The sequence below is a fragment of the Gadus macrocephalus genome, chromosome 5 (assembly GCF_031168955.1).
Source record: "Gadus macrocephalus chromosome 5, ASM3116895v1".
Classification (NCBI taxonomy): Eukaryota; Metazoa; Chordata; class Actinopteri; order Gadiformes; family Gadidae; genus Gadus; species Gadus macrocephalus.
In genome coordinates this window covers 20364167-20374340 of record NC_082386.1, presented here as the reverse complement: position 1 = coordinate 20374340, position 10174 = coordinate 20364167, and the positions used below count along the sequence as shown (strand labels likewise).

Sequence of the window (10174 nt, the reverse complement as noted above, 5' to 3'; positions counted from 1 at the left end):
TAGACAATGATCATCAGACAGGTGAGAAGATGAAATTTGTTGTTTACTGAAGTTCATTTATTTAAATAGTTTTCATTGAGAAGTAGTACATTAGTAGTATTAAAACGACCGTATCAGTATACAGTATATGGAGTATAATGGCACATTTGAATGACTCGTTTCCAGATGATGAACTGCATATCTCTCTGCCGGGACTTCCTGTGATGTCATGGTTATTTCCAGTGAGGTCATGGCGACTTCCTGTGATGTCATGGTTGTGGGGTGAGGCCGGAGAGCGTGTCCAGGAGCTGGTAGTAGTTGTACTTGATGTCATAATCCATGTCGTACCAGAAGTTCACTGCAACACACGACAACAGTATCAGTACTGCTGCGTGTAGTCGGAGCAGCAGCAGTAGTAGGGAGGGACGTAGCAGTAGCATTAGTGATGTAGCTGCAGTCGCTGTAGTAGCAGTGACATAGCAGTAGTGATAGTGCAGTAGTAGGGAGGGACGTAGCAGTAGCATTAGTGATGTAGCTGCAGTCGCTGTAGTAGCAGTGACATAGCAGTAGTAATAGTGCAGTAGTAGGGAGGGACGTAGCAGTAGCATTAGTGATGTAGCTGCAGTAGCTGTAGTAGCAGTGACATAGCAGTAGTGATGGTGCAGTAGTAGGGAGGGACGTAGCAGTAGCATTAGTGATGTAGCTGCAGTAGCTGTAGTAGCAGTGACATAGCAGTAGTGATGGTGCAGTAGTAGCAGCAGCAGTAGCATTAGTGATGTAGCTGCAGTAGCTGTAGTAGCAGTGACATAGCAGTAGTGATAGTGCAGTAGTAGGGAGGGACGTAGCAGTAGCATTAGTGATGTAGCTGCAGTAGCTGTAGTAGCAGTGACATAGCAGTAGTGATGGTGCAGTAGTAGCAGCAGCAGTAGCATTAGTGATGTAGCTGCAGTAGCTGTAGTAGCAGTGACATAGCAGTAGTGATAGTGCAGTAGTAGGGAGGGACGTAGCAGTAGCATTAGTGATGTAGCTGCAGTCGCTGTAGTAGCAGTGACATAGCAGTAGTGATGGTGCAGAAGTACCAGTAGCATTAGCGACGTAGCAGTAGTAGTAGTAATAGTGCAGCAGTAGTTCTGACGTAGTAGCAATAGTAGTAACGCAGCAGCAGTAGTGACGTAGTAGCAATAGTAGTAACGCAGCAGCAGTAGTGACGTAGTAGTAGTAGTAGCGACGTAGCAGTAGTAGTGAAATAGCGGTAGCATTAGCAGTAGGTAGCAGCAGTAGCAGTGAGTTAGCAGCAGTAGTAGTGAGGTAGCAGCAGTAGTAGAGAGGTAGTAGTGAGGTAGTAGTGATGCAGTAGCAGTATTAGTGAGGTAGTACGTAGTGAGGTAGCAGTAATGATGTAGCAGTAGTAGTGAGGTACTAGTGATGTATTAGCAGTAGTGGTGAGGATGTAGTAGTGAGGCAGTAGTAGTGAGGTAGTAGTGATGTAGTAGCAGTAGTGGTGAGGTAGTAGTGAGGTAGCCGTAGTAGTGATAGTGCAGCAGCAGTAATGACGTTGCAGCAGCAGTAGTGAGGTAGTAGTGATGTAGTAGCAGTAGTAGTGAGGTTGTAGTAGTGATGTAGTAGCAGTCGTAGTAGTGAGGTTGTAGTAGTGAGGTAGTAGCAGTCACAGTAGTGAGGTTGTAGTAGTGAGGTAGTAGTGATGTAGTAGCAGTCATAGTAGTGAGGTTGTAGTAGCAGTCATAGTAGTGAGGTTGTAGTAGTGAGGTAGTAGCAGTCACAGTAGTGAGGTTGTAGTAGTGAGGTAGTAGTGATGTAGTAGCAGTCATAGTAGTGAGGTCGTAGTAGTGATGTAGTAGCAGTCGTAGTAGTGAGGTTGTAGTAGTGAGGTAGTAGTAGTGAGGTAGTAGTGAGGTAGTAGCAGTAGTAGTGAGGTTGTAGTAGTGATGTAGTAGTAGTGAGGTAGTAGTGAGGCAGCACCAGCGATGCAGCCCTGGCTCTGCCTGACGTGGTGGAACCAGAGGGAGGGGAGGTACAGCATCTCGCCCGCCGCCACACGGCACAGCAGGGGTCTGGCCCCGCGGTACGACCCGTAGCGCTCCAGGTCCGGGTCCAGGGGGTCCAGGGGGATCCAGGGCACCTGGGGGGGGGGGGGGGGAGGTGTTGGTCATGTGACGCTGTGTGAAGAGTGTGACGAGGAAGAGGACGACGACGAAGACTCCAACCTTCTCGGCGTCCGTCTGCTCGTCCACCTCGAAGCGTCCGTCCGCGGCCTGCCTGTAGACCGCCGGCGGGTACAGGCCTGGGGAAAACACGTTGCCATGGTTACCACCTTCGGTGACGCGCGTTCCCATGGGCACTCGTGGCTGTTACCGTGGTTACCTAACACCGTGTGAGAGTATGACCGGCGGTAAAGTGTGTAGCGACGGTCACCGCTCACATTGTTGCCACGGTTACCGCTAAGATGTGTCACTCTGGTGACGGGAGTCGGTTGTCACGGTTACCGTATGGGATGAAAGGCCGGTCGCTCGGCGGGAGGAGGATGAACGTCTTCTCTCCAGAAATCACGCAGTACAGGTTCTCATAGTGGTCCTTGTGTACTACACACACACACACACACACACACAAACACAGATTTAATTGTGTGACTACTAGGACCAATGTGATGTTCCCATGGCAACCTAGACACGGTCCTTACAGGAAGTGACAGCACTGGCTTCTCCCATCCAAAAGTTCACCGCATCAGGTGACCTCCCTAGAGAGAGAGAGAGAGAGAGAGAGAGAGAGAGAGAGAGAGAGATTAGTGTTGTGTGTCATGTGTGTGTGTGTCATGGACGTGTGTGTGTGTGTGTGTGATAGGGACCATGTGTGTGTGTGTGTGTGTGTGTGTGTGTGTGTGTGTGTGTGTGTACCCAGGGCCTGGCTCATCCAGGGTATGTCCTCCTCTATGTCCGCTGTCAGCTCCGGCAGCTCCTCCGTCAGGTTGGAGCACTGCTTCTGGACGTAGTACACCCCCGGCTGCTCCACCTGCACACACACACACACACACACACACACACACACACACACACACACACACACACACACACACACACACACACACACACACACACACACACACACACACACACACACACACACACACACACACACTGATGTTCACCTTCCTGCAAAAATGTTCTACTTCCTGTCCAGACGCTGCTTCCTGTGTAGCTGTTCCGATTCCTATGTATATGTTCTACTTCCTGTGAACATTTTCTGTTGCCTGCCTAGATATTTTGCTGCCCGGGTAGTCTTTCTGTTTCTTGTGAAGATGTTATACTTCCTGTATAGAGGTTGTACTTCCTGTCTGGAGGTTGTACCTCCTGTCTCGAGGTTGTACTTCCTGTCTAGAGGTTATACTTCCTGTCTAGAGGTTCTACTTCCTGTCTAGAGGTTGTACCTCCTGTCTATAGGTGGTTCTTCCTGTATAGAGGTTGTACCTCCTCTCTGGAGGTTCTACTTCCTGTCTGGATGTTCTACTTCCTGTCTGGAGGTTCTACTTCCTGTCTGGAGTTCCCACTTCCTGTGCGGCCCCACCTTGCCCTCGATGACGTCCAGCAGCGAGGAGAAGGTCATGCTCCGCTCCTCCGGCATCACGAAGCGCCCGTCGCTCACCGCGTCCGCGTAGCCGTCAGGGGTCACCGCCACGCTGATGACCTTTGACCCCAGCTTCTCCCTGGTGGGATGACATCATGAGCTCTGGTCTGGGTTCTCGAATCTCGAATCTAGGGATTGTATATAAACCACACCAGACCTCATGGACTATCTAGAATCTAGAGACGTCCGGTCTGGTTTATACAGTATACACTCAAGGTTCTAGATAGTTCTATAAACCCGGTGCTCTGCTCTGGTTTATATACACTCAAGGTTCTAGATATTTCTATAGACCCGCTGGTCTGCTCTGGTTTATATACACTCAAGGTTCTAGGTAGTCTAGAGACCCAATGGTCTGGTCTGGTTTATATACACTCAAGGTTCTAGGTAGTCTAGAGACCCAATGGTCTGGTCTGGTTTATATACACTCAAGGTTCTAGATAGTTCTAGAGGGACACCGATGTTTTGTGTTCTGCAAGGCGCCCTCCCTCTCTAACCCCAATCCAAGTGAGCCGACCTCTAAATCGGTCTTCACTCCCGCACCTGCTCATTGACCTGAAGTCATCCGTGTCCATCACAGGCGTTTCTAAACAAACTCACTTGCTGTGTTTCGTGTTGCTAGCACTGTGCCACAACCATATATGGGCGTCCCCTTCGAGTTCAGCACACATCAGTCTGAGGCATGACACGGTTCACCTCCAGTGATGTCTGACCTGAAGTAGTCTGGGCTCCATCTGGACAGGGCTGGCCAATGGTTGAAAGCATTGCGGATGATGCAGGGCTTATTTGGACCAATCCAGTCGCGGTAGAACTCCAGTGGGGCAGGAGGGAGCTCGAGGTAAGGCACGGATTGGTTCAGGTAAAGTTCTGCAGACAACCAATGAGATGTTCTTATTTCACAGAAGTCAGGCACTCAGCTGAGTGATCAGAACAAACATCCTCATTCATAATAACGTGAAGTAGTGCTCTAGAAACATTCACAGACCACATGTCCTCACGGCTCTGCGAGTATTCGTTTAACTTTGTTTCACTTTAAACCAAAATTGTAAACCCATTGATAAAGTCGCCAGTGGTAGACAGTAATAGATAGTCAATAGTCATTAAGCAGCTCTATTACAACTTTGTCTTGTCGTCTGCTTTATTATTCCCATCTATAAACTCGCCTCGCGCTTCTTCAGAAAAGTCTCGCAAACATTTGTTCAATCCCTCTGGTTTCTCCGCCATCATGGATCATCAAAAACTATTAAGTTAGAAATCTAGACTATATATTTGATATATATGTTTGTATAAAAGAATAGAAGACAAGATTTTGACAACACGCCATGCTGCTTTGTTTACATGGTGTGCGCATGTGCAGTGAGGTTTTCCTTCCGGTGTGGATTCTAGGAGAAAAAAAAAGGCCGATTGTCGCCCTCTATTGGCAAGAAATTTGTTAAAATTGTTAAAATAGGTCAAAAGTTGAGTTTAAATATCATCTGATATTTAACTCAATAGACTTCAATGTATCCACATATAACCCTATATGTACCGGCAGTACTGCAATAGCAGTTTATTAAACTGAAATACCTATACAAAGAAAGAACTAAAGAGGTCCACTTTCATCACACCTGCAGCCAATCGAGCCTGAACCGATCATTAGAGAGCCGGCGGGTTGTAATCATGGGAATGGTATCGTCTCTATTTAACCGCCCGAGCAGGCATGGATGATTGCGCATTGGAGCGATTCTTTGACGATTCAATTGCAAATGTAAGTAGGAAAGGCTGGCTGCTGAGTGCAATGTTTGAGGGAGTATTCGGTCTCCCTCGGTCTCATTCCGTCCTACTCGGTGTCACTCGGGTGCACTCAACTTTGTTTTGTTTGTTTGCTTGTAAGGGGGTGAGGTTTTATCCCGTGTAAAATAAAAAGGTTGCAAAAATTGGTTTTAAAGGTCTCGTTATTTTGTCTGTGAATGGATGTTGGTTGTGATAAACGTCAAACATTGGGATCCAGACATGAAGTTAGGATAGTTTAGTGAACAGGTAAGCCAGCAGAATGAGCTGCTTGGTCCACAAACTAGGCATCCTTGAGTATTATGTTTCACCCCTACCTGCTCCTTAATTGTATGCATATGTATGCAAGGGTTAACTGACCGTTACCCTTATATCATATGTAGCCTATGTGTGTATGTATGTTTCATATAGCTACGCTTTGGATTAAAGTGTGCCAAATCCAGTATCAGAACTTAAACTCAAACCATAAGATAAAATCGTTAACAGCATTGAGGGAACGAACTGCACTCGGATGAAATGGAAACCCTAAATCAATCCTCATTTGGTCTTTCCCTGTCTCTCTATCATTCTGTCTCTATTTTCTCCATCTCCATCAATCTGTTTTCATTCTTAGTTCTACGTGTTGGTTTGTCGTCCAATTTTGACTTGTAGTTCTCCGCGTTTGACTTGTAGTTCTTCACGTTTGACTTGTAGTTCTTCATGCTTGACTTGTAGTTCTTCATGTTTGACTTGTAGTTCAGTGTTGATCTGCAGCGGTGTGTTTCCAGGATTTGGCCTTCTTGATTGACGAGGGCCCCGAGGGGCCTGCTCCGGACGGCTCCTTCGGGGGGGCGGAGCCTAAGAAGAGCCGTGAGGGAGACCTGGACCTCAGCTTCCTGCCTGATGACCTCAGCTCGCAGGAAGCAGCCAACCGCAGCTCGGCCGGTACTGATGCTGCTGGCACGGCTAGCAACGGTTGTAGGATGGGAGAGGATGGAGGGACAGGTTGCTAGGGGTGCTAATGTGTTTATGTCTGGTGTGGTCATGTGACAGGTCATGTGACGGGTCACGTGACGGGTGATGCCAGTGAGTCGGTTGGAAATGATGAAGGCGCCCACAACGTCTCCCAGGACAGCGGCATCTGTCCGGACTACAGTACCCAGAACCCACCTGGGGCCCAGCAGCCAGCAGGGTCCATGGCGGGAATGGGGGCTTCTCCCTTCTGCTCCATGACCCCCATGACCCCTATGACCCCCATGACCCCTGTGACCGAACGCTCTGGAATCATTCCGACGCTACAGTTAAGATTTATCCCTAACTTACCTTAACCCTATTATTAACTAACCCTGACCAACCCATATCTTAAGATGAACTAGTCCTCACCAATCGTAACCCTATTATTACCTTGCCCTTGTCTAAACAACCCAAACCCTAAAACCAAAAGACATTGTGTGTGTGTGTGTGTGTGTGTGTGTGTGTGTGTGTGTGTGTGTAGGAACATTGTCTCCACGGTGAATCTGGGCTGTTCCCTGGACCTGAAGTTCATCGCCCTCCAAGCCAGGAATGCAGAATACAACCCCAAGGTACACACACACACACACACACACACACACACACACACACACACACACACACACACACACACACACACACACACACACACAGAGACAGACAGGGAGAGTGATACACACACACACACACACACACACACACACACACACACACACACACACTCACTCACACTGAGACAGTCTCACACACACACACACACACACACAGAGACAGACAGGGAGAGTGATACACACACACACACACACACACACACACACACACACAGAGACACACTCACTCACTCACTCGATCAAGTCTGGTATTGGTCATATATGTTGTGTGTATGTGTTGTTGTTGCATGATGATGTGTGTGTCAGCGTTTTGCTGCGGTCATCATGAGGATTCGGGAGCCGAGGACCACAGCGCTGATCTTCAGCTCTGGGAAGATGGTCTGTACCGGAGCCAAGAGGTAGCACCTACATGTTCTACATCTATAGCCCTCTCATAATGTACATCTATATGGCTCTACATGGTGTCCATCTATACTTCTCTACATGGTCTACATCTATACTGCTCTACATCTATTCTGCTCTACATCTATACTGCTCTACATGGTGTCCATCTATACTTCTCAACGTGGTCTACATCTATACTGCTCTACATCTATTCTGCTCTACATCTATACTGCTCTACATGGTGTCCATCTATACTGCTCTACATGGTGTCCATCTATACTGCTCTACGTGCTCTACATCTATACTGCTCTACATCTATACTGCTCTACATGGTGTCCATCTATACTGCTCTACATCTCTACTGCTCTACATGGTGTCCATCTATACTTCTCTACGTGGTCTACATCTATACTGCTCTACATCTATTCTGCTCTACATCTATACTGCTCTACATGGTGTCCATCTATACTGCTCTACGTGCTCTACATCTATATTGCTCTACATCTATTCTGCTCTACATCTATACTGCTCTACATGGTGTCCATCTATACTGCTCTACATCTATACTGCTCTACATCTCTACTGCTCTACATGGTGTCCATCTCTACTGCTCTACATGGTCTACATCTATGTGTGTGTGTGTGTGTTGCAGTGAGGAGCACTCTCGGCTGGCAGCCAGGAAGTACGCCCGCGTGGTGCAGAAGCTGGGCTTCTCCGCCCGCTTCCTGGACTTCAAGATCCAGAACATGGTGGCCAGCTGTGACGTCTGCTTCCCCATCCGCCTGGAGGGGCTGGTGCTGACCCACCAGCAGTTCAGCAGGTAGGCTGTCTCACCCACCAGCAGGTAGGCTGTCTGACCCACCAGCAGTTCAGCAGGTAGGCTGTCTGACCCACCAGCAGGTAGGCTGTCTGACCCACCAGCAGTTCAGCAGGTAGGCTTTCTGACCCACCAGCAGGTAGGCTGTCTCACCCACCAGCAGGTAGGCTGTCTGACCCACCAGCAGGTAGACTGGTCTGACCCACCAGTAGGTAGACTGGTCTGACCCACCAGCAGGTAGGCTGGTCTGACCCACCAGCAGGTAGGCTGTCTGACCCACCAGCAGGTAGGCTGTCGGACCCACCAGCAGGTAGGCTGTCTGACCCACCAGCAGGTAGACTGGTCTGACCCACCAGCAGGTAGGCTGGTCTGACCCACCAGCAGGTAGGCTGTCTGACCCACCAGCAGGTAGGCTGTCTGACCCAGTTCTGTGTGTGTGTGTCGTGTGTCGTGTGTCGTGTGTGTGTGTGTGTGTGTGTGTGTGTGTCATGTGTCGTGTGTGTCATGTGTCGTGTGTGTGTGGTGTGTAGCTACGAGCCGGAGCTGTTCCCAGGGCTGATCTACCGCATGGTGAAGCCTCGCATCGTCCTGCTCATCTTCGTGTCGGGGAAGGTGGTTCTGACAGGTTGGTTGCTAGGGTTGTGTTGTTGTTGTCAGGGTAGCGCTGTGTCGTTGTCAGGGTAACGCTGTATGTTGTCACGGTAACACTGTGCTGTGTCTCCTCCTTCCAGGTGCTAAGGAACGAGAGGAGATCTACGAGGCGTTTGAGAATATTTATCCTATCCTTAAAGGATTCAGAAAGCAGTGAATGTTGTTGCTGATGCCAGCCACTCACATCACATTTATTTACTGTACAGTTGAAGTAATTCTTAATTTGACTTATTATGCATTCAGCTTAGTTTATTTAACTTATAGATTGTGTTATCTGTGTCTGGTTTGGATGACAAAGCAGCTGATATTGGTTAAAATGTATTTGTCGGTCTTGGTCAATAAAATATTATTTTCATATGTGGTTGACTCCGCCCCCTGTCTGGCCGTGACTCCGCCCCCCCATCCCTCGTCACCACATAAACAAACACTGTCACGTGGTCAGGAGAAACAGAAAGCGAAGAGTCGCAGTTTCGTAGTTCAAAACAAACCACTTCCCTGGTGTTGTCGCATAACGAGCGCGTTTGTTCTCTGAATATTAATATTTACGATCGAGATGAGGACCTAAAGCCCCTCTAAACGAGGCACTGTAAGCCTTCTAAACTCCGAGCTGTGGTTAGCTTAGCATCGAGCGGGGCTCCATGGACTCCCCAACAGGATGTGGGGTCCGCTCGCTCGGCCCAGGTGACGCTGCCGTCCCCGGGCCGCAACCCGCGGGACGGCCGCCTCTTCGGCCGTACCACCTGCACGGCTCCCCGGGGAGCGTAACGGTGGAGTCGGTGGACGACGCGGAAGGTCTCTCCGTGGCCGTGGAGCGCTGTCCTCTCTGTGGCTCCGCTCGGAGGAAGCTCACCTGTAGCCGCTGCGTTCAGTCCGGGGACTTCGTGTACATCGACGGGAGGAACCCTGAACGGTGAGTGTGAGTAGGGGGAAGTGGGGGGGTCCATGACACGTTGCTTGTGTTGGATCTGAAGTTCGAAGAGACGACAGCTAGCCTGGCTGGTTAGCATTAGCAGATATCTTCTATATTTACATAACCGTTAGCCGCAGGCTAGTTAGCCCCCGTTATTTTTGTCGACCCAGTTTTCCGAGAGTCGTTATTTAGGTTTCCAGTAAACCTTTTATAGTAACATTACCTTGAAACACCAATAAGCCTTGCCCTTTATTCTGTCAATCCTGCCGATGTCAGAATCTATTTGAGGTCCCGAGTGTCGTCTGGTTCTTAGAATCTAGCGGCCAGGCTGTTGTTGATCTGATGGTACAGGATCCCAGCTGCTGCTGGACTGCTAAACTCGGAGCGTTTGTTTGATGTGATCGAGCTGGCGGGTGTTTAGTTGAA

General features: G+C 49.0%; 3 protein-coding genes and 1 long non-coding RNA gene across 4 annotated transcripts in view; 3 read left to right on the top strand and 1 right to left on the bottom strand.

Moving 5' to 3' along the window:
* Positions 1-32: 32 nt before the first annotated feature.
* On the bottom strand, positions 33-4981 carry jmjd7 (jumonji domain containing 7). The gene is made up of 9 exons (XM_060051589.1): positions 4779-4981; positions 4329-4482; positions 3559-3697; positions 2892-3006; positions 2678-2734; positions 2484-2579; positions 2205-2281; positions 1960-2119; positions 33-337 (listed from the first exon to the last, which is right to left on the bottom strand). The coding sequence occupies exons 1-9, from the start codon at positions 4840-4842 to the stop codon at positions 249-251; spliced, it is 951 nt and encodes a 316-aa protein (XP_059907572.1). The 5' UTR covers positions 4843-4981; the 3' UTR covers positions 33-248.
* Positions 1250-1757, top strand: LOC132457457 (uncharacterized). The gene is made up of 3 exons (XR_009525652.1): positions 1250-1395; positions 1455-1584; positions 1707-1757. It is a non-coding gene; the product is annotated as an uncharacterized LOC132457457 (long non-coding RNA).
* A 62-nt stretch (positions 4982-5043) lies between the features above and the next one.
* tbpl2 (TATA box binding protein like 2) lies at positions 5044-9195 on the top strand. Its single transcript, XM_060051606.1, has 8 exons — positions 5044-5362; positions 6153-6309; positions 6418-6664; positions 6860-6947; positions 7293-7384; positions 8023-8190; positions 8718-8812; positions 8919-9195. The coding sequence occupies exons 1-8, from the start codon at positions 5315-5317 to the stop codon at positions 8993-8995; spliced, it is 972 nt and encodes a 323-aa protein (XP_059907589.1). The 5' UTR covers positions 5044-5314; the 3' UTR covers positions 8996-9195.
* A 99-nt stretch (positions 9196-9294) lies between these two features.
* atg14 (autophagy related 14) overlaps positions 9295-10174 on the top strand; it is a 3197-nt gene continuing 2317 nt past the window's right edge. Inside the window, exon 1 of the mRNA XM_060052877.1 lies at positions 9295-9748. Coding sequence (XP_059908860.1) covers positions 9477-9748 — 272 coding nt within the window. The 5' untranslated portion in view covers positions 9295-9476. The remainder of the gene's footprint in view (positions 9749-10174) is intronic.